At 47.2% G+C, this 24,013-nt stretch overlaps 1 protein-coding gene across 1 annotated transcript in view; it reads left to right on the forward strand.

Annotated features, from left to right (window-relative positions):
• The window catches only part of Gldn (gliomedin), a 49,562-nt gene that overhangs the window by 17,475 nt on the left and 8,074 nt on the right, over positions 1-24,013 (forward strand). The window contains exons 2-8 of the mRNA XM_048417351.3: positions 2,489-2,540; positions 10,570-10,587; positions 10,905-11,012; positions 20,955-21,101; positions 22,292-22,411; positions 23,619-23,702; positions 23,883-24,008. Coding sequence (XP_048273308.3) covers positions 2,489-2,540; positions 10,570-10,587; positions 10,905-11,012; positions 20,955-21,101; positions 22,292-22,411; positions 23,619-23,702; positions 23,883-24,008 — 655 coding nt within the window. The remainder of the gene's footprint in view (positions 1-2,488; positions 2,541-10,569; positions 10,588-10,904; positions 11,013-20,954; positions 21,102-22,291; positions 22,412-23,618; positions 23,703-23,882; positions 24,009-24,013) is intronic.

A 24,013-nucleotide genomic window follows, 5' to 3' on the forward strand; every position in this document is an offset into this window, starting at 1 on the left:
AATTACATATTTTTTAAAGACAATAAACTTTGTCGAGGTGCAGCTGATTACATTCATTTATGAAAATAACTAAAATAAAGTGGATCCACCTTTTTTCTTTGGTCTGGTCATGTTAAGATAAGTATCAAAGCCATCATAGAGTACAGTGGGCCTGGAGTTGAGCCTCATCCCCACCCCCCCAAGCAGGCTGTGTGCCCTTGAGGAGACAGTGGCACCCTCGGAAACAAACATGGCCCAAGATGCTTCTGTTCAGAGAGCTGTTGGGTGGAAGAAGTACCTGAGACATGTACAAGGTATCGGTTAGTTTCCAGACCTTAACCTATGGGGAAACATGTCATCCACACAGATGCACACACACATGCATACACACACACACACACACCACCACCACCACCACCACCACCAAAATCCACAGGGGATTCATTCTAGGATCCTTCTTAGATATCAAATTCCTAAGGTACTCAAATTCCTTATATGAGATTGTGTAGTGTTTTAATTTAAGTTATGCACATCTTCTTGTCTGCTTTAAATCACCTTCGGTTGCTTATAATGCCCAACATAGAGCAAGTGCTGTGCATGGTCGTGGTGAGAGGCTCAGAGAATGACAAAGGAAGTTGGCACACGCTCAGTACGAATGTGATTCTTTTCAGTTTGCAGTTGGTTAATTCTGTGGGTGCAGAATCTCAGACAAAGAAGACCCACTACTTGTATGTCTTGCATTGTTCACTTTTTCTACGTGTGGGATGTGCATTTGATAGCTCACAGACCTCTGTCCTCAGCAGTCAACAGCTGTTGTTGGCCCAAAGCAATTCAGGATGAGTTTTCCTCTGGCTCCCCTAACGAACAAACCCATCCAACACTAAAAACTAAATCACCTTTACGTCAAGTCAGAACATGATCCTTTTTGTTTTATTTTGCTTTTAGAGCCAGTGTTTCTTTGTGTAGCCTTGACTGCTTTAGAACTTACTCTGTAAACCAGGCAGGCCTTAAACTAAAAGAGATCTGTCTACTTCTGCCTCCCCAGTGCTGGGATTAAAGGAGTGTGCCACCACTGCCCAGTTAACGTGATCTTTATTTTTTTTTCAAGTGTTTTTAAACTTTCAGTTCTGTGTATCTGTGTGTGTCTGTGTGCATATGTGCACCTGAGTTTAGAGGCCTGAAGAGCCAAACGAGGATTTGGTTGCCCTGGAGCTGGACCGCAGACAGTTGTAAGCCACTGGACATGGGTATGGGAAACTGAACTTGTCTTTAGAAGAGCAGCAAATGCTCTTAACCACTGAGCCTTCTCTCCAACCCAAATGACCTTTTTTAAAAGGTCATTTAAATGAAAGAGCAACCAGGAAAAAAAATTAAATGACATGTGGAATTTAATGCAGTTTCTTCTACCCTGGCCCTCCAACTCTATGTCTTTTGAATTTTTTTTGTTGTTGTTCTGTGTCCAGACACATTTTAGGAAGGCAAAAGGAGTGTGTCTTAAACTCATCAGTGGAGACTTATGCTAAAGCTTTTGTCTGTGCACCACTCTTTCCGCAAACAAAAGGATGCTCCAACGGCACCCAGTCCTTTGCATTTTATCATTTACCTCCCAGTAGATCAACCTGTGGGTCTGAGATCATCAGCCTTGGCTCTGGGGAGCAGCGTAGAAAATTAGAGATGAGACAGGCAGACACACAGCTCATCCCTTGGGACAGGGACTGTGACATGGTAGGCAGTTGTCCTGTCAGTCCACAGTGTCCAGTGGTCTGAGGAACACAGCCAGCGGGGAGTATTTTCCATGTGCCGGGGACTAAATTGGCTCAGCCCTCATGAGTTCTTTTGTGGGTTACTAGCTTGTTGAAAGGCTAAACACCTCCTCTGTGCTTGCTGACCTGGTCACTGGGTACTTGCTCCCGACCACTACGCCCACATAGCAAGCCTTTTAGACACTGGAGTCTGCCCATTGCCATGGTGAGGACAGGTTGAAGGGAATCAAGGGAGTTCTCTAGATAAGCACTCGTATCAAGATACACAGGTCTTTTTTTAAAAAAAATTTATTTGTAATTTTTGTACATTGGTATTTTGCCTGCATGTATGTCCACCTGAGGGTGTCAGATTTCCTGGAACAGGAGTTACAGACAGTTGTGAGCTGCCATTGTGGATGCTGTGAACTGACCCAGGTCCTCTGGAAGAGCAGCTCTTAATCCCTGAGCCATCTCTCCAGCCCCTGCACATATATTCTTAAATGCACAATATATCCTTCTCAGTCTGTATAATGTGACTTGTGTATATGTTTTTAGGGCTGACGATTTGGAATTGGTGTGCTCTTCCCTGGGGAAGATTATTTCCTCTGCTCTTGGCATTCCTTAGTGAATTGTTTTCCTCACACATTCGCATATTGGTCTGGAGTTGTTTGGTGGGTTCTTCTGGTTGCTGTCTGCTTGTCAGAATAGAAGACAACACCCAAGCCCACTGCCTACGGCTTGCTATTAATTGCCTTCTCTCTTCTCAGATCCGAGTGATGGTGGACCTGTGTAACAGTACCAAGGGCATCTGCCTTACAGGTAGGTCCCTGCTGCTCGCCAGAGAGCTGCGTGTAGCAACGCTGGGGGCTGCTAGCCAAAGAGCCAGGGGCAGAAAGCACACCTAGGGGTACTTTACTACAAAAATGCATCTTCTTTCTTTCAACAGATGTTTTTTAATGGGAATAAAACCAACTGTAATATGATTATGACAGTATTATTTTCTGGTATTGTCACAGAAATGTGGCCATGGAAAATAACTAGGGCTTGAGTAATCAGAAATGTGTGTGACCCTAAACTGGGGCCGAGGACGTTTTCTTCATTCCCACTAGTCTTAAAGTGGAAAATAAAGTGGGGGGGGGGGAGACATCCTACGTGATAGAGTTCTCTTCTGTGAGAAGGACCATGTGTGTCAGACGTAAGTCTCCTGATACTACATGTGTAGCATGGACGGACAGCTCTGGGGGAATTTGCTGCGCAGTCATGACGTTTTCTGTTTTGAATTCATTATCCTTGTGTCTGTGTATGACGTGGAGGAGGGGCACGGACGTGCCAGGACACACGTTGGTGGTCAGAGGACAACTGTACTGAGTCGGTTCTCTCCTTCCACCTTTGCGTGGGTCCTAAGGCTCAGACAAAAGACTCAAAAAAGGCTTGCCGAGCAGTGCACGCCGTCTGCTGAGCCACTTTTACGTAGCTCTTCTCGTGTTACGTTCCCCGTGCTAGGTGGGCTGAGAGGCTGTCCGTCTGCCCTGTCCCCACTCCTCACTAGCTCCGGACACCTGGAAAAGGACTAAGCAGGAGGTGTATCCAATTTTGGGTCAAGGAATAGCTGATTGAAGGATGGTGTATATTCTGCTTTTTGGGTTTTGGGGGGATGGGAGAGGGGTGTTGGCTGAGTTTGTTGGTCTTTAAGATAGGATCATGCTTTCTAGACCAGTCTCCCCTCAAATGCATGACAAAGTTCCTTTCCTAGCCTTCTGGGTACTGGAGTTACAGATGCACATATACCGGGTAATAGTGTGGTTTTTTTTTTTTTTTTAATTGAGCTCTACATTTTTCTTTGTTCCCCTCCCTGCCTCTCCCCTCCCCTCCCCTCTCCTCCTCTCTAACCCTCTCCTATGGTCCCCATGCTCCCAATTTATTCAGGAGATCTTGTCTTTTCCTACTTCCCATGTAGATTAGATCCATGTACGTCTCTCTTAGGGTCCTCATTGTTGTCTAGGTTCTCTAGGACTGTGATTTGTAGGGTGTTTTTTTTTTCTCTTTATGTTTAAAAACCACTTCTTATGAATGAGAACATGTGATAATTGTCTTTCTGGGTCTGGGTTACCTCACTCAGTATGATGTTCTCTAGCTCCATCCATTTGCCTGCAAAATTCAAGCTGTTGTTATTTTTTTCCTGCTGTGCAGCACTCCATTATGTAAACGAACCACATTTTCCTTATCCATTCTTCAGTCAAGGGGCATTTAGGTTGTTTCCAGGTTCTGGCTATGACAAACAAAGCTGCTATGAACATAGCTGAGCACATGTCCTTGTGACACAATTGAGCATCCTTTGGATATATACCTAAAAGTGGTATTACTGGGTGTTGAGGAAGGTTGTTTCCTAATTTTCTGAGAAACAATGTGGTTTTCTGCATGTGAGCCTGACAAAAGCCTTCCTCTGACCTTACTGGCAGGTTCCCGTGACAGTGAGGGCGAAGGAGAACCGGGTTCAGAACAACCATCCTCACTGCTCCCTAAGCCAGGTGACTCCCTGACCTGTCCTATAGGGCCTAAATCTAGATAATCTGTTCCCTGCCTCTCCAGGAAAGGGTGGCTTTCTGAGAAGAAAGGAAATTATGTTTCCGTTAAAGCAGCACAAATGGAGTGAGCAGGCGTGCCCATGGACTCTGCATGACAGGACACAAGCTGAGGTTTATTGCTAGGACGCTGAGGTTGCTGTAGGGACTTTGCAGGCAAGGAGGCCCTGTACAATCAATACCTGGATGTCAGGAGCCCGGCCAGTTTCTACAGCATTTGCCTCAGTTTCTCTCCTCACTTGGGAGCTAGTTTGTCAAAAAGATGAACTCGTGGCTTCCGTGAGTGAGTAAATGGGGGGGGAGGGAGCCTCCATTCCAAGGCTAACTCTTGCTCCCTTGTTCTGGCCTCAGAGAGACAAGCTATAATCTTGCGGCTTCTTGAGAAATGCTAATTGGGTTGCGTAAGTGGCATTTGACCCTCACAGACAATGAAATATCTTCAGAAAGCCCAGCGCTCTGTCCAGACACTCTGAGTGGTGTAAGCGCCTCCCTTCCCTCGGTGGGCGCCCCTCTTCAGCGCTCCTGCGTGTCACATAATGAATGCTACAGAAATGCTCAAATGGAGGGAGTGACGGGCATAAAAGCCTGTTGAGAGGCGCAGAAAAAGCCTCTTTCTGATTTTTTATAGGGACCTGAGAGCCAGGCTCCCAGTGAATGTGCAGGATGAAGCCATTGAGACCACTTAGAGGAGAGCGACGGGGGGGGGGGGGGGGGGGGGGAGACACACACGTGGAAATGAGTAGTTAATTCTTTCTCACCTCAGCACACACTTTCCAAAGCCAGCACTTTCTTCTTTCGTGTCGACTTGAAATTGGATCTCCTTTCACACAGAAGCTCTTCAGTTAGAAACTTAAGTACGAGAAGTGTGAGTTGCTAAGGCAAGTGGGTGCTTTGGGATGGACCATCCTGTCTCCATTGGGGGTGGGGACAGATGGGGAATAACAGGATCCACAACTGAATTGGGCAACTTTGGTAGCAGGCAGAGAGCCTCGGTCCATAGACCAGTGTGGATTCTGAGCAGGAGAGTGATCTAGGCAGAACTGGCCGTGGGTCCCAGAGAAAGGCCAAATTTTACAGTAGATTTGTCTTGTGAAAAACTTTTTTAAAAGTATATGAAAGTTGAGGAGTCGTTCCACAAGTGGAAAAGCTGAGCCCCAGGGAGCCCTTGCTGGGGAAGGAAGAGAGTTGGGGCTACAGACACCATCTCCCCTCCACCACCACCACAGATTTCCTCAGGTCTGTGGAGCTGTCTCCCCTCAGTTCCCTCTAACACAGCAGACCTGGGCCTTACCATCTGAGGTGTTTCTGGTGAGTGGGAAGCCTTATTTCTTCTAAATCAGGCTCTGGGAAAGGTGTGGGAACTTCCTCTGCGATCATGCTACGCTCCCCGGTGCCTCAGGTCAGGGAGATGGCTGGAGGGGGGGTTCAGACACTCAAGACCAGTTCTCTCCCCTCAGTTTGAAATGGCCATTGTGATGGGGCCAGGTAGTACAGAAGCCTGCAGTGTTAGCCTTGGCCGGTACCCGATCCTGAGTCCACACGTCCTCCTTATTGCCTCCCCTGACTGTAAAGCCTATATGTCTTGCCTCCATTAAGATTCTTCTGCGTCTATTGGTAGAAACCCACCACTGTTTTCCCATACACGTTAGGTCATGCTTTGGTTAACAGACAGTAAAACCTCAATGACTTAAAACACACCACAAGTTTTCACGTCACAAAGCCCAGTGATGCTTGGATGACCTCCTAGTAACCCAGAGAACCATGCTGCTACTACCTTGACCCTCTGGCATCTCAGCGCAGGTCCCGGAGACTCAAGAGGAGGGTACTTGGATGGTCTGAGGTCTTGGGGGCCAAGCTAGGTGTGCCGTACTTCCCAACGGAAGCATCACTCTTCAGGGACCCCACATTCACGGGGACCCTTTTAAGGATGTGCTGATGGTAACTTAAATCTTTTTCTAGAAAGCTGTCACCATATAGTAGGGGACTATGACCATTCACCAGGAGTGCTTGGTGAACATGCACCAAGGCCTTGCTCTCAAACCAGAATGAATCAGACTCTCCAAGTGGCACCCAGATATTTGATTTTAAGAAGCATGGTGGGCGAGTCTCTGAATTCAAACAGAACAGTAGCCAGGGTGTCAGTGGACTTGGAGAACTCCAGCAGAAACCCTCCGTTAGAAGCCTGTGAAGAGCTAACCATCCTAAACACCTAGCACCAGGACCCCTCACTGAAAGCTCATCTCTGACATGATTAACAGGTTCTCCTGGGAGTTGCTGACTCCCATTTGACGTGGTCAGCATGTAGCTTACAGCGTGTCCTCCAGTTATCCTGGGCCTCCTTGGCTCCATCCTGTAGAGAATTGGGGACGTCTTCTCCCCAAGGTTTGCCCTCGGCCCTTTCCAGTGTGGGTGTGCAAGCGCCATCTGCTGGTAGAGTCTCAATACCGAGCGACTCAAGCCTTTTCAGCAAACCACTGAATACTTATATACCTGAAAATCAATCTTTTAATCAATCTTTTTTTTTTTTTTTTGGAACTTGTTATGTAGACCAGACTGAACTCGAACTCTCAGAGATCCCCCTGCCTCTGCCTCTGAGTGCTGGGATTAAAGATGTGAGCTACAAAATAAATCCCTTTTTTTCTACAATATGTTCTGATGATGGTTTCCAATCTCTCATATCCTCCCAGATCTTCCCCACCTCCCTATCCACCCAACTGTGACTCCATGTCTTCTTTCTCTCTCTCTTTATTTAGAAAGCAAACAGGAAAAAAAAACCAAACAGAATTTAAAATAGAAAACAAAAGAACAAAAAATACTCACACACACACACACACACACACACATGCACACGCACACACACATCAAAACACATAAAAGAACTTAAAACTAAAAACCATGATATAAAGAAAAAGGCCAATAAGATTTTTTTAAATGCTTAAACAAAGCTTTATGAGACATAAGCATCAACAACAACAAAAATCCACCCCACCCCCAAAAAATGCCACTGATTTCATTTTGACACTTCCTAATCTCGGGCATGGGCCTACCATTAATGTGGCTTGTATAACCAATGGAAGCCCATTGGAGAAAACTAATTTTTCTTTTGTAATCTGTTGTCACTTGGAGTTAGCTTCTTGGTTATGAGGTAGGAGCCTGGGTCTACTTCACACGCTCATCACTGGTACCCTCTCTAGCTTGGTGCCTGTGTGGGCCCTGTGTGTGCTGCCAGTCTCTGTGAGGTCATGGTGTACAGTCCTGTTGTGTCTGGAAGACGCTGTTTCCTTGAACTCACGCAGGCCTCTCTTTCCGCCTCCTTTCCACGTAGTTCCTGACATCCCACTAGTAACTGAGTGTCCCAAGGTCTTCACTCTGCATATTGTCCAGCTGTGGGTCAAGCTTCTCTGATGATGACCGAGTAAGACACTGTTCTGTGATGGAAATAGCAGAATGTTGCTAGGAGTCATTTTGTGGCTGAGTTTATTTAACAGAACCGTGTTTGGTTTCCTCCTAGTGGAGCAAGTGTCTTTATATGCAGAGTCGTTTGGGTAGATGTGAAAGAGCTGGATCTTGAGGTAGAGCTATCCCCAGCTTCCTGGAGAGTCTCCACACCGACTTCCACAGTGGCTGCACAAGTTTGCACTCCTACCAGCAATGACTAGGTGCTCCCCTTTCCCTGAGTCCTCACCAGCGTGAGCTGTCATTTGTTTTGGTGGCCTTGGCCACTCTGACAGGTGTCAGATGAAATCTCAAAGTGGTTTTGATTTCTATGTCCCTGGTGACTAAGGATGCTGAACATTAAGTATTTCTCAGCCATTTGTGTCTCGTCTTCTGAGTTCCCACTGTAGCCGTGGCTTTCTCCAAACGACAGTGTCCTTTGCCAATACAGGAGCTTTTTGGTTTCATAAGGTCTCACTTGTTACCTGTTGTTCTTAGCGCCTGTGCTATTGGTGGGTGTCCTGATTAGAAAATCTTTTCCTGTGCCAGTGAGTTCAAAACTATCCCCCACTTTCTCTTCTATCAGATTCAGTGTATCTGGCCTTATGCTGAGGTCCTTGATCCATTTGGAGGTGAGTTTTGTGCAGGGTGATAGATATGGATCTCTTTGCATTCTTCTAGCACCCAGTCACCCAGTCTGACCTGCGTTATTTATTGAAGAGACTGCCTTTTTTTTTTTTCCCCAGTGTCTGTTTCTGGCTTCTTTGTAAAATATCATCAGGCTGCCATAGGCATGTGGATTTATGTCTGGGCCGCCTTCAATTCAATACTACTGATTGATGTGTCTGTTCTCATGCTAATATCGTGCTGTTTATATTATTATAGCTCTGTAGTACAGCTTGAAATCTGGAATATGGATCCCTCTACCACTTCTTTTACAATTCAGGGTTGTTTTAGCTGTCCTGTTGGAGGTTTTTGTGTGTGTATCCATATGAAGCTGGAAATTTTCCTATCAAATTCTGTGAAGAATTGTGTTGGAATTTTGAAGGGGGCTGCATTGAGTCTCTAGATTACCTTGGGTAGGATGCCCATTTTTCACTATATTAATCCTATATTAACCTATCCATGAGCATGGGAGACATTCCCATCTTCTGATATCTTCTTCAATTCCTTAAAGTTTTTGTTTTACAAGTCTTTCACTTCCTCAAAAAAAGTTTTGAGGCTGTTATGAAAGGTATTGTTTCCCTGCAAATCTCTGCAATTTGAAAGCTGCTCTCAGACACCTATTCCTCCAAGAATTCTATGTCCCTAGACTCTATTCATCAATGTTCTAGGATCTGTTTATCTAAAATACTCCTCCTTCCAACTGGACATGGAAACTTCCTTATTTCATGGAAATGCTTTTTGAATTTCTAGTGGGTTTTTTTTTTTTCTGAAACTCAGCAATTACATTTAGCCACAACTTTGTCTGGCTTTCATCTCAAAGGACCCTCCATATTTTCTCCCCACAGTGTCCCTCTCAGGCTCTGTTTCTAGCTCAGTGAGCTCAGTTGTGTTCATCCTCCAGCTGCAGCGAGCATCTCAGACCTACACTGATGTCCCAGCAACGCACTCCGCTTAAGGAGCCACACCCCAGAGACTCTGCATCTTGTTTTGACACTCAAGTGTTCTACCTGCCCAGCCTACCCACTGCCTTGTTCAACCACATCTCTACCCACACAAGCTTGACCAATTCTTTCATTCTTTCTTCCATCCTGAACCTTAGTGTCTCCCATTTCTGGACCTTGGCTTCTGTCTGTTCCCTGCATGAAATGTCAGGCCAATGTGTGCTAACTCCTCAGTCCCATTGTTCCCTCAGGACCAAAACCCAAAGATTACCTTCTTGGGAGCTTTTCCTAGACTTTAGTATGCCCAGAAACTTCTCCAGTAATCCGGGTATTATTTCTTTACTGAGCCTTCATATTGCCCTGTAGTTTCAAAGGATCTACCATCCGCATATAGACTATGAATACAGCAGATAGCAGAACTGATATTTCTTTGTGGAGTTTTGTGTGCATGATAAATGTTTAGAAATGCTTGCCTTCTGAATGCTCAAAAGCTCACATCAGGAATCATTTTGCATGATATAGAGAAACATAAGGAACTCAGTCCTCTCATGTTCCAGCCTTACCCAAGTGTTCAGTCTAGCCGACAATAAGACATGCCTATTTCTGGAAGCAGAGTCATTGCTCAGTGTGTAAATGATTTATCCAAACCACTTAGGTCCTTGGATCATTTCACTCTAAAGAAGGTATTTGTCACCTGACCTGAGCCCTCAGACTTTCTCAGGCTATTTCATGCAACAAAATACAACTCCATAAAGCCAGCATGCGCTTGGGTTACTCCTCGGTGGCCTAGAGGAGACAAGATGGCTGGGGGAGCTCTTGGAAGTGTTTTCGCGGCAGCTGAAGTTCTGCTCTGAAGTGACAGGACCTCCATGTGCAGGCACCTGCTCTGTGCCCGGGCTGCACAGGGCCATCATGTTTCTATTGATCCTGAAATAATTAGCTTAGCCTCTTCTAAGATAATTGATGTATGAATCTATAATGAAACCAGCTCAAAAATTATTCCAGGTCTATTGAAATGGAAGCAAAATGGCTTGATTAGCAAATGAGTCTTCACTGAGTTGTTCGCAAGGCCCTCTGGGAGAAACACAATAAGCCGTAAATAAATGACGTGGGATTGTTTCTTAACAGGTGCTTAAGACAATTTAAGGAGGGCAGGACTTTGTGGTTCTGGTTTCTTCCTACCTCATGTGACTTGTCATTTAAATTCCTTTTTTTCTGCTGTAGGACCACCTGGCCCACCAGGTAAGTACCCATTTTGTATTTTCCTAGTTCAAGGACAGCTATGGGGGGCTGGAGTCCCAGGATCCAAGGACCACAGGTGGTGGAGGGGAGGAGTGGGGCAGCATCCTACCCATGTTCCCATCCTTTCCTGTGGGCCTAACTTGAGACCCACCCCTACCACACCCTCCACCTGTCCCTGTTCTAGAAGGTCAGGGAGAAAGCAGTAAGACGTGGAAGATGCCATAGATGCAGGCGGTCTCAGTGGCTAGCGGAAATCACATCACCTGCAGTGAAGTTGTTTTTTTTTTTTTTTTTAACTATACCTGTTCTATGCACAGGACCTCCAGGAGTTAGTGGGTTACCAGGACACAATGGATCAGACGGACAGCCTGGTCTCCAGGGATCAAAAGGCGAAAAAGGAGCAAACGGGAAGAGAGGAAAAATGGGTAACTGAGCAGTTCTGCCAATTGATTTCTTTGCGTCTTGTCCCCGTGACTGTGTTCAGACAGGCAGCCCTGGGAAGTACCGCACACAGGGGTAACAGGGCATGTCGTGCACTGCATGGGGCACTGATGTCACTCACACCCAGAAGCTGTCATGTTGAGATGTCAGGAATCTTCCTTGTGGACCAAATGTCTTGTCAGAACAGAGAGGACAGCTCCCTAGGGACTGATTTCTCTTTCTGCAGCTGGAGATGTGTGGGAGCAGGTTGGGTCCACCCCCACCCCGCATTCACACCCACGTTCCTTCAAGGCTCCCCCTCTGCTCGGCTTCTGTCACCACTTCCTTCCCAGCTGCCCGCTGTGTTGGGTTAACCACCAAGGGACTAATGTCGGCCTTTGCAGAGGATTTCCCTGCTTAGAAAAGCAGCTCCCACTGCTTGAGTAGAGAGACAACACTCCCGTCTCCCCCGAGGCTAGCTCCTATCTCAGGGTCCTCTCTCAAGGAAGCTTGCAAAGGGGTTCTATTGTCTCTGAGGCACTTCCTCTGGGCTGTGTGCAAGCACAGTAAAGGCCTAGCCACAGCAGGTCTGTCATGCTCACGGGGAAGCTTGGGCTGGTGTGGGCCTTACAGGAGGCCTGGTCATGGTGAGATAGGCTCTGGAGACCTCTCAGGCCCATTGTGGGGGCTGTGGAAATGTACAAAACCCACATGTGGCTCTGTGGGGACTCACAGACACTACAGGGCTTTTTTTTTTCTTTTTCTTTTTCTTTTCTTTTTTTTTTTTTTTTTTTACATCAGATAAGGCAACTAGTAAAAAGGCAGAGAGAGGTGGATCTTAGCCAGAGACTGTACCGGGTCCCCTGTGTGCAACCTTTTAGTTCCATACCTAGACAGGTCCTGGGCTAGGAGAGATAGTAGGAGCTTCTTTCGAATCAGCTCCTCACCTCAGCACCTGTGACAGACAGCTCCCCCTCCCAGCACTTCTGACAGACAGCTCCCCCTCCCAGAACCTCTGACAGCTCCCCCATCACCTCTGGCAGCTCCCCCAACTCCAGCACCTCTGGCAGCTCCCCCAACTCCAGCACCTCTCCCACCCTCCAGCACCTCTGGCTACCCCATCAGCTGTCTAAGTGAGAGCCGTGGAGGGGGTGAGAACTGTTAAGCTCCTCTGCCCCTTGGCAAGCCCACCTGCTTCCCTTTCCAGGGGCAGCCATGCAGATGACAATGGGCAGACAGCATCCCAGTCAACTCAGACTTCACCCGGCCAGCAATTACCATGGCAATTACAGGGCAGGAGAGTAATTACAACTCCCAGTGCTCGTCGGCACAGAATAGCGATGTGCAACCATTTGGTGTATCCCGGGAAGACATTGAACTTACGGCAAAGGCTAGAAAATTAATATTCCAGGGGCAGGCTTGGGGTGGGGAGGACCATGTTGGAAGTGGATATGGGGCAGATAGAGAAGGAGAGCTTCCTAAATGTTTCGGGACAGAGCCCTGAGCTTGAGGACACGTGATTAAGTAGTCATGTCCTCATGACACCATAAGAAAGACAGAAAATTTCATTCACTTATGGAAAGCATGCTTATGTGGGCAGGCGCTAGTCTAGACATTGGTCCAGAAGGGATGGAACTGCTTAGCCTTTGGAGAGACAAAGGGAGTCCCTCCCTCCCACTGTATGTTCACTGAAACATACTGACCAGGACACTTGACACAAGAAAGGCATCAATATACTCACCTGCAGGGAGTCGTGGCTCAGTCCCCTCCAGAAACCTGCACACGCCCCTTTTCCTATAGAGAAGTATTGTCAGTAATGACTGTGGAGAATGATTGGCTCTGAGATGGAAATTAGCTTGCATTGATAATGATCCTATCTGGAGTTTGAATGAGCCCAATGGACAGTCATGATCTTATAAGGAGAGACTGGTCCTTCAGCCCCCAGTCAGGTGCGGGAGGGCAACAAAGTCTTTTCTGATGCTATCTGGTCTTCATGCAGATGCTAGGGACTTCAGAAACCCTCTCCTTAAGTGTGAGTGGGTGGAGGACCTTGATTCTAAGCCTGAGTTGAAATTCAGTGTTAATTCACTTCTATCAAGTTGCTCGTCCTGCAAAAATAGATCATGCTGGAGGAGCTGGTTCTCCGAGCCGCTGCCCCTTCATGAAGCTGACACGATGACTGGGAGAGGTGGGAATCAGTGTGTTCAAGCATAGACTGTTCTAGCTGGAGAAAGATGGAGGCTCTGTGGACAGAGATCACTGAACTGTCGCTCAGTTCTGAGCCAGCTGGGGTTCCAGAGCCAGGGAGACATTGTCTAGGTCACCTGGAAGCAGATCCTGAGACCTTCCCTCTTCAACAATTCCCAAGCCAGAGGCGGTTTCAGGGGAAGAGAATGGCAGGACCACAAGGGGTCCAGCTGTGTCTGGAGAGCAGCGAGAAACCCCTGAGGGGTCTCAGGGATTGGATCTACCTTTCCAAATACCATGTTGGCTGCTCCCTGGAGAACACTGTGGCACCAACTCAGGAGTGAGAGGGAGCCGAGGCAGGGATAGAGGAGGGTGAAGAAAAACCGATGGAATGGAATAATGTTTGAGGGTGACTTCAGCGGTACTGATAAAGTATAGAAAGACTGTCCTGCCTAGCTGGACCCTCATGGACTGCTGGTTTTGAGGTATGCAGCCTGGCCTAATTCAGCCTTAGGGAAGAAGTCATGGGCACACCATGGGATGTACTAAGCTGAGGTACCTTAAAATATTCAGGGGACTTGGAAATGCAGGCGTCCAGGCAGAGGGAACCCCAGGACTTGAAGCATACCTAGAGAGTCATCCCGAGAGCTTGTGGGCAGGTATGGGGATGATCACTGAGGTGGGGGGGGGGGATCTAGATTGGAACCCCGAGAGACAGCGACATCTAGTGACCCCTAGAAAGGGGTCAGCAGAGGGATCCAAAGGGAACGCTGGGAAGGGGTTAAGCAGGGGAGGAGCTTTGCATAGACAGGACCCTGTGTGGAACACAGTTTCTGCAGGAGAACTAAGCAGAGAGGCTGAGAGGTGATTAGCATGTTGGAGTTAAGAAGAGGGAAGGCCCCAGCGAAAGAACTGTAGAAATATAGAAACCCTGGGTTTGCAGGTTGAGCCCACCCTTGAGTATTGGCGTGGACCCAAACTAGCTAGGCATGAGCCTCGGAGCTAACGGCCTTCAAAAGCAGGACTAGGGAGAGTAGGAGCCGGGACAAGGTCCTATATTCATCTAGTTTTGACCACTATGACAGAACACCTAACGCAAACAGTAGAAAGGAGAAAAGGCTTATTTCTGCTTGAAGCTTAGAGTTGTCCAGGCATGACAGCTGGCTATATGTTTCTGGACCTATGGAAGGCAGAGCCTCATTGGTAGAAGGGCATGGCAAGCGAAATCTTTTTACCTGTGGCAGCCAGGAAGTAGAAAACAATGCAGGAAAAGATGAGGGAAAAAAATGCCCTTCAAAGGTAAGACCTCAGTGACCATTCCTCCAGCCGAGCCCTGCCCACCACACTCCCATAAGGCCATCCCATGCTGAATACATCAGTGTGCCAAACCACTGTGACAGCAGAACCTTTGTGGTCCAATCATCGCTGTGTGTGAGCGGGACAGAGTGGAGCAAGCGTTCAACACACAAGCCTCTTGTGGGTGCTTCGTGGCTAAGCCGTAGTAGCTGCAGAGAAAAACCGACATGAAGAAGCAGAGCTTAAGACTTTAATCTGAGTGTTTCCAGAAAAGTCAACACCTTCGTAGCTTTCAACTTCAGAAACAAGAACAAAACTGGACTTGGAGCCCAGAGGCTTGGTATGGGCCCTGGCTCCACACTGACCAGTTGTGAGCCCTTGAGCAGGCTGCACGATCTCTGCATTCCAATTTCCCTAGTCATAAAATGAGGATAACAAGCCTATTAACCTCACAGTGCTTTGGGGAAGGCGAGTTAGTATATATGAATTGTTAGGGTCGTCTGGACACATAACAAATTCTTTATTAGTATTAGCCAGCGTCTCTTCCAGAGGTTATGATTTCAATTCTCAGCAACAGCACCATAGCTCACAATAGTCTATATGAGATCTGGCGCCCTCTTCTGGCCTTCAGGCGCACATGCAGGCAGAACACATAGACAAGATATAAATAAATCTTTTTTAAAAAAAAAAACACAAAAAGACAAGGTCTGTAGCTCAGACTAGTCTCAACCTTCTTAAATAGTTGAGGATGACCTTAAATTCCTGATCCACTGCCTCCATCCCAGGAAATGGGATTGCAGAGATGAGCCACCAAGCATGTTTAATGTATTGCTGGAGGTTGAACCCAGGGCTTTGTACATGCCCGCAAACACCCTACCAACTGAGCTACATTACCAACAGGCAGTATTTTAGCTAAAAAAAAAAATCCTCCCTTCATTCTGTCATAACCATGTAATTTATAATTTATTCAAAACCAAGTAATTTATAATTCATTTAGAGTATATATTTTATAACATTTTAAAATAATATCTATATTTAAACTATATATACTATTAACATGCTTTTAATTGACGTATATAATTGCAATTATATTACAGAGATGTAGTGTGACTTTCAATACACTGAAACAAGATGTAATAGTCAGATCCGGGCAACTGTCACATTAATTATAACACACACACACCTTCCTGAAAGCAGAATTGGGTTTCAAAGGCAGTCTCAGCCACACAGTGAGTTCAAGAACAGCCTGGACTACATGCGACCCTGTCTCAGACTACACAACTGCTTTATATTGGGAATATCCCAAGCCATCTCTGTTAGCGCCCCATCAACTATTGGTGCCCTGTTTTGTTTCTGCAGTGCAGCTGTTCCTCTGTCCAATTCCCTCTACACAGATGAAACTCCCTTTCCAGGGCCCCCACCCTGTCCAGGTTTGGCAAACACTGCTCTACATTCTGCTCCTTTGGGATCAACCCTACCTCCATATATAAGTGAGAACCCGTTGTACTGTCTCTCTGCCTAATTTATTCTCCCTTCTGTGTTGTCCTGACCAAAAGGAAGCTGGGTGGACATTTCCTGCATGAGGTTGGAAACCCTGTCTTAGTTTTGGAGTTAGGAATGAGAGACTTGATTGTCAGTTATGTACCAGCATCTTCCATGAAGTCTGGCCTCCCAGGGCCTCAGAACCAAGTGTTTGATTTCTTTCCATCTGCCTCATATTTTTCTCTTTTAAGAGTCAGTTATGATGTCTTCTCTAAAAATCAAATCTTCACTTTAAGAAAAACAAAAATATTGCTCTCCTTTTAATGCACGGCTTGAGATTGGGTTTTGCCCCTCCGCTTTGCCTTAGTTAGTGACAGATGGTATTGCCCAAAATAAATTGTACTCCCTCACCCCCTGATGTGAAGACAGTGAAGCTGACCCCAGCCTGGAGTCATCACAAGCTTTGTGGCACTGTTTCGAGTGGACGACCCCAGAAGAAAACAGGAGAGCCGTTTCTCCCTCCGGCGTTAGGCGGGGATAATCTGACCCTTCTTCTCTATCAGGTTGTAACTCAGAACCAGTGAGGAGTCACGGGACAAGTGATGCCAGGTTGCAGGTCATTCCATGCTACAGTGTCCTTGTGCAGGCAGGGCTGGCAGCTCTGACCTAACCTGCATCAGGGTAGAAGATGTTGTGCACCCAGTGAATGACGGTTGGGTGGTGCCAACGGGTGGCCAAGGCAGATTACCAACAGAGGATGCTTTGTCCATGTGATAGTTAAAAAAAAAAACAGGTGTGATGGTGTGTCCCTGTAGCCCCGGTTGGAGAGTGGCAGGGGCAGGCAGATGGCCCCTGCCCTGGAGACAAAACATCAAGCTCCAACTTCAGTAAAGAGACCACATCTCAAAAAGTATGATGGGGCCAATGATATGACTTAGCAGTAAAGTGCTTTCTGTACGCGTCTGATGACCAGAGCTCAATTCCCAAGACCCCCGTGGGGGAGGAAAGAAATGATTGCTACAAGTTGTCCTCTGATCTCCACATGTGCACACCCCACCTCACCCCACCCCGCACACAATCAATCTTTTGTTTTCTTTTTGGTTTTTTTGAGACAGGGTCTCTCTGCATAGTTCTGACTGGCCTGGAACTCACTATGTAGGCCAGGCTGGCTTCAAATGCACAAGAGAGTTGACAGCTTCTGCCTTCTAAGTGGTGGGATTAAAGACGTGGACCATCACACCCAGCTTTTATTATTATTATTATTATTATTATTATTATTATTATTACTATTACAAATAATATGGTGAAGAGTGATGGAAGATAAATGATATCAATATATGTCCTTCAAATAATGTGCACGCACACACACACACACAGACACACACACACACAGACACACACACACACACATATGGCAAAGACAGATTGCTTGTAGGCAAAACATTCACCACTGTCTTTGACCAAAAGCTGAAAAATGGCCATGCACACCTCAGCTAGGAGGCAAAATGTACCCTCAAACAAAGGCTCTGATAGCTCTAAATACTAACTCTGCCAGGGCTACATTACAAAATGAACACTTTGCTAGTATTCATATGGCCTTTTTGAGAAAGGAAAGGCGTGCAAGAGAGGGCTAGGATAAAGGAAGGGGAATCAGAGGGCGGTGCAGGCACACTCTCAAGTTAGAATAAGGGGCTGGAAATCCAAGGTGTGAGCATCTCACACCATTTCCCCGGGTGCTGCTGAATGTGGGCTGCAGTCTTTAGGAGGTGTCAGGAGCACTTGGCGCATGCACCGTGCAGGCGGAACTCTATAGCAACCACCCGTCTTTTGTCTCCTTTACATAATATGCCAAACTGCTCATTTAAAATACGAACAAAGGGATTCCTTCTCACACAGGGGGCCCAGATAAGGACTTTGATCACTTTTCAGCCAGAAGTCCCAGTGTCCCCTGAGCAGGATTGACCCAGAGCCATGAGCTCCCAGTACTGCGGTGAAGATTGACTTCCGATTCATGACTCCCTGCTCAACAATAGGTCACTGTAGGTGCAGAGTAGGCAGAGCACATACTGTTCCTATTTATACCTCCTCCTGCACTGTGTCCTCTCCATGATGGTTGGAATTCACATGTTTCGTTTCATTTAGACTATTGTGTTGTTTTCTGAGACAGGGTCACAGGGAGCCCAGGTTTGCCGTGGATTCTCTAGGTAACCAATGATGACCTTAAACTCCCAATCTCCGCATGGCACCAGGCCCAGCTCTAGGTTATTCTTACAATTAGCTGGAATCTAGCCGGCAATATTTTCTTCCCTACATTTTGATTTCATGCTTTTGTAATGCTGGAGACTGAATCCAGGACCCTGCGCTAGGCGAGTAATCTACCACTGACCTAAAGCCCAGCCCCTGTGACGCAATCTGAGGTGAAAAATCTCTGTCACTGAAAAGCCCTGAGATGACTCAACTGTGGCCAGACATAGTGGTGCACATGTTTAATTCTGGCTCTCAGAAGGCAGAGGCAGGAAGATCTCTGTGAGTTCAAGGCCAGCCTGGTTTACAGAGTGAGTTCCAGGACAGCCAGGGCTATGAAGACCCGGCTTCAAACAAACAGAGCCAAATGAATAACTGGTAGCACAGACAAGGTTGAGGCTTGGATAGGAACTGATATAAACAAATTCTACAGTGCCTTCCAATTTAAGAATTTTTTTTATTCATTTAGAACAGTGGTTCTCAACTTTCCTAATGCTGAGACCCTTTAATACAATTCTTCATGTTGTGGTGACCCCACCATAAAACTGTTTTTATTGTTACTTCATAACTATAATTTTTCTACTGTTATGAATCATAATGCAAATATCTGTGTTTTCCAATGGTCTTAGGCGATCTCTGTGAAAGGGTCATTTGACCCCTCCCCCACCCCCAAGGGGTCATGACCCACAGGTTAAGAAATGCTGCTTTAGAACCATTATGATGGATTGCAGCATGGTTGGCATAGGTAGAATGTTCCAGATATGGGCTGGAGATGTGACTCAGTTGGTCAAGCAATCGTCTAGCAAGGACAAAGCCCTGGGTTAGCCTGAAGCCTCACGTAAACCAGCTGTGATGTGCACACCAGGAATCCCAAAGGGAGGCAGAGGATTGCTGTGTGTTTGAGGCCAGCCTGGACTATCTAGTGAGATCTAAAAACAAAACAAACAAGCTAGAGGCAAGACTTCACCATCCCAGTGAGTGACTAATTAGGAGTTAGTCAAATGAGTGGGACATAGGGAGAAAGGTGGGTGGGCGGTTACTTTGATGGGACCTACAGAAGGGGCAAGGAACTGGCAGGCAATTTTAGCAGACAGAAGATTCCACGTCACCTTGGTTACGGACATTGAGAGGAAGGATGTGCTCACACTCACAGATGTGCCTGGCTCTTCCTTGATGTCTGCAACCTTCCTTTGAGTATCATCGCTATCAAGCCGTATCTTCAGAGGACACTTGCCAAATGAACAATTGTTTCTTGAGATAAGGAGTCTTCTATCCGGTCAATTCTTGGTGGACTCACCTTCTTCTCTCAGAACCCCAAGATCCTTGTGTACTTGTGACTTCAGGCTACTCTTTATAAAAGATTCCTTGAAATGTTCTACATAAACAATCAGCCCAGTTTCGCATTAAGATAGGTTTAATGTCCACCCCCAATCAGTGAGCCTTGTGTCTCTTCTTCCCTGGAAGATCAAGCTTTCTGTCTCCAGAGGAACGTTAGACAAAGAGGAGGCACGTGACTAACTTTGCCTTGTTCTGGATATTAATGTATGTAGCCTTCCGGTGGGAAAGGATGATGCCAACATTTCTCACAGACTCTCTCTTGCAGAATGAGGAAGTTCCTTTTTATTCCTTTTGATGAGAATATCTTTGAAACTATGCTGAATGCCATCACATGCCTTTTGGCACCCGTTGAGCTATGCCTTTCCTTGTTTGTCAATATACTGAACTACATTTACTGAACGACTCGAATTCTGGAATCTGTGGTGTCGGGAAGTTAACTACAGAACACATTTAGGGTAACTTGGAATGTGCTCATTTAGTTTTGGCTACAAATTAGCATTTAGAAAATTTCCCTGAAAGCTCAATTCTAGTGTGTTGACCAGGTATTGGGTGGAGCCTTGAAAAAGTCTTAGCCTAGCAGAGAACTAGACTATTCCCAGGAAAGGTGGCTGTGGATGCACAGGGAAAATAATAACAGAACAAAACAAGCTTGAACAGGCCAGGTTGATCCACAGTCGATATTTACAGTCCCGCCTTGACCTTACTCCCATCCTGCCTTGACCTTTCTCCCATCCCTCCTTCACCTTTCTCCCATCCCGCCTTGACCTTACTTCCATCCTGCCTTGACCTTACTTCCATCCTGCCTTGACCTTACTCCCATCCTGCCTTGACCTTACTCCCATCCCACATTGACCTTACTCTCCATGTTTCCTGATCATCCTTTCTTGTTGTAGCAACCACACAGCTGACAGAAGCAACTTATGGAGCCAAAAGCTTATTCTGGCTGTAAGTTAGAGGTTACAGCCTTCATGACAGGGAAGTAACAGCAAGTGAAGTCAGCCGGTCATCCGCCCTCCGTTGTGAGCTTAGCATCCCTTACCACCACCATTTCAACTTTGCTAAGCCGCGGTGCCAGCCCAGCCCACCACTCATTCTGCTTAAGAAATAAAGAGCGTAGATGGCAGTGGCTGTGCCGAGCCATGGTCCTCTTAATGACACGGTCACCTTCTGCGGGACGGTGGCTTACTCAAGCCATCATTGCCTCCTCTCTAAAATGCTCTCAAAGCTGTCCCCCAGAGTCACTGGGAAACACCATCCCATAATAAGTGTGGAGCAGCATCGCTGGAAGGGTGGTGAAGGATTTCATGGTTGGTTTACAAAACTGCTCCACAAAATCACAATCATTACAAAGAGGGAACCAGAACTGTGTGCATGAGTTAATATGTCATTTCCCCCTACAGGGTTACCTGGAGCCACGGGAAACCCAGGGGAAAAGGGAGAAAAGGGAGATGCTGGTGAACTGGGCTCTCCTGGAAATGAGGGCCCACCGGGGCAGAAAGGTGAAAAGGGAGACAAGGGAGATGTGTCCAACGATGTGCTTCTGACAGGTAGGTTCTCTGACGCCAGGGCACTGAGACCAGCCATGTCTAACCCAGACACCAGGGCACAGAGACCCACCCTGTCCAACCCAGATGCCAGGGTGCAGAGACTCGCCCTGTCCTGACCACTCTGGTAGCTTTGATCTTCTCTGGCCCTCTGCTCTGTGGCCTGTTTCAAAATTCTTCCTTTCCTGATTTGTTTGAGAAAAGGCTTTCTGTCCCCAGGCTAGCCTGGAGCTAGAGATTGACCTTGCCCTGTGCTCCACCTTCTAAGTGTTGGGACTACAGCTCAGCACCACGATACTGTACCAAGATGCTCAGCACGACATTCTACATTTTCAAAGTTGTGCACCTTTGTCCATTCGGACAAGTCTAAGTCTGGTACCTAACGTGAATAATTTAACTCATTACCCTGATCAATAGGGTGTGGAGGGTCCTGCCTGAAATCCCAGCATGGGGAGGCGGAGGTAGCGGGGTCACTTCAAGTCTGACTGCTTGGTAAGACCAAGGCCACAACGTGAACAGAGGCAGTCTGACTAGACTGTGGTTGTTCCACCGTACTCTGGGGTGCTTCTCTTACCTGACGACTGTAGAGTGCTGAGGGTTTCAGGTGACAGGTGACCAGTCTCCTCACAGGCATTCTCATAGGCTCTAGGATTGGATGGTAATCAATTTCCTTAGGAGATGGGGGTATAGTTCAGTAATAAAGTGCTTCCCCAGCTTGCAAGAGGCTCCAGGTTTAATTCCCCAGCACAAGAAGAATGGGAAGGACGGAAGGAAGGGGAGCCAGGGAAAAGAGAAAGGTGAGGAATAAATAGAGGAAGAAGAGGGAGAGGAGAGGAAGAAGAAAAGAGTCCCTTCAGGATTCTAAGCAGTCAGAACTGGGGTCCCCTAGCCCTGCACTAACAGAGGTCAGGTCTGCTGAGAGACACTGCAGCCAGGACCCTGACCTAGTTACTTGTGACCTTAAATTAACCACCACTTCTTAGCAAAATTCTCCAGAGAGGATCCCCACACCCCCTCACAGAGGGACTTGGCACAGATCCTGCACAGAATGAACCCCCAGGACCTACTCTGGCAGTCGTCCCTAGGAAGGGGTGCACACAGGGGCACCCCAGAGCTGCTCTCTTCTCTTTCCCTAACGGGAAACTGTCTCTGTGGAAAACACTTCATCAGTTTCTCTCCCTTCTTCTCTCTAGGTGCCAAAGGTGACCAAGGCCCTCCTGGCCCGCCTGGACCCCCAGGGCCCCCAGGCCCCCCTGGAAGCAGAAAATCCAAAGGCCCTCGGCAGCCAAACACGTTCAACAGCCAGTGTTCAGGTACCGCGCTCTGCCCCCAGGGAGTCCACTCCTTCTGCTGATGACACCTCTCCAGACTTTGTGACCAGATTTTGAAAGATGGAGATGTTGTCCTAAATGAGATCCCTTCCACAATATGCTCACAGGGAAGTCTGAATTCGTGCCCCAGGCACAGGGATCATGACAGGCCAGGGTCCGTGTCCCAGGCACGAGGACATGACAGGCCAGTGTCCGTGTCCTAGGCCTAAGGACCACGATAGGCCAGCATCTGTGTCCCAGGCACAAGGACCGTGACAGGCCAGCGCTGAACCTCTCAGCCCTCCCCTCACGGCTCTCCCTGCCCTTTTCCATTTCTCTTCTTCCCTCCCCCCAACTGCAGCAGAATTTTATTTGGTTTGCTTTTTAATTCCTGTTACAACGGAAGAACACAGTGTCACTAGGTCACCCGAGGGCAACATCTTGAGGGCTCAGCTGTTAACTGTGGCAACAAATTCCCGAGAGAGTGAAATGCTGGAAGATAGTGGGGTGGTCAGTTCGGCTAAACCTGGCAGAGAATGATTACTGCATCTCCATCAGGATCTACTGTGTGTGCTGGGGGAGGGGAACCCAGAGTGCCCCGTCTACCATGTCTACGCTCTCTCTGCCGTCCTCCGCCGCCACTTAGCGGCAGACCATGTGGCCAGCCTCAGTGCTGTGGACTTAGTCCTTCTGATTCCCTTGACTGCCCTAGGGTTTGTTATCCGTGTATCTGGCTTACAGACAGAAAACAGACACCCAAGGAACCACCTGGCCCAGCTCAGTTCAAAAGTTCCCTAGAAACAAAGGGCCATAACAATGAAAAATATTTCAGCCGTGGATTTAGAACCTGAGTGGTTACCCAGACTGCCTTGCCTGTCTTAAACCGTGAGGGACAACATGACCTGCCATTTCTGCAGCAGGTGTGGAGGAGGACCCTCACCAGAGGGATTCTCTCTGACTTTCCCCAAACAACTGCATTGTTTGCAATAGTGTTCTTTCTAGAGGTTTCCAGAGAACGAACCCAGCTATCACAGTGAAACACTGTCGGGGAGCATATGGCTAGGGACTGCTAAAAAGCAAGCAACCAAGAAACATGGCAGAAATGTTATAATGGATATATACGGGTCTTGGCGAGGAAGTGAGGTTATAGATATAAGCCTATATAACCTTGCTATGGCAATAGCATCTGCTTTGACCATTGCCGTTTTAGGTGAGACGTGCGCCATACCAAATGATGACACCTTGGTGGGGAAAGTTGATGAGAAAGTAAATGAGCGCCATTCTCCGCAAACAGGTACACAGCCTGGGCTCCCTGGGCTCCCTGGGCACCCTGGGCTGGGCCTCAGTGCCAGTGCTACTTCACCAGACTGCACAGGCCCAAGATTCACCACACACAAAAATTGTTTGGAAATTCAAAACTGTATGCCTTAATTGTCCTAACTGTCAGGCGAGTAACTTGGTTTTCCTCTAACAGAATCCATGATCACCTCGATTGGAAACCCAACCCAAGTACTAAAAGTGAGAGAGACCTTTGGGACTTGGATAAGAGAGTCTGCTAACAAGAGTGACGAGCGTATCTGGGTGACAGAACATTTTTCAGGTACC

The sequence above is a fragment of the Myodes glareolus genome, chromosome 4 (assembly GCF_982192425.1).
Source record: "Myodes glareolus chromosome 4, mMyoGla1.1, whole genome shotgun sequence".
Classification (NCBI taxonomy): Eukaryota; Metazoa; Chordata; class Mammalia; order Rodentia; family Cricetidae; genus Myodes; species Myodes glareolus.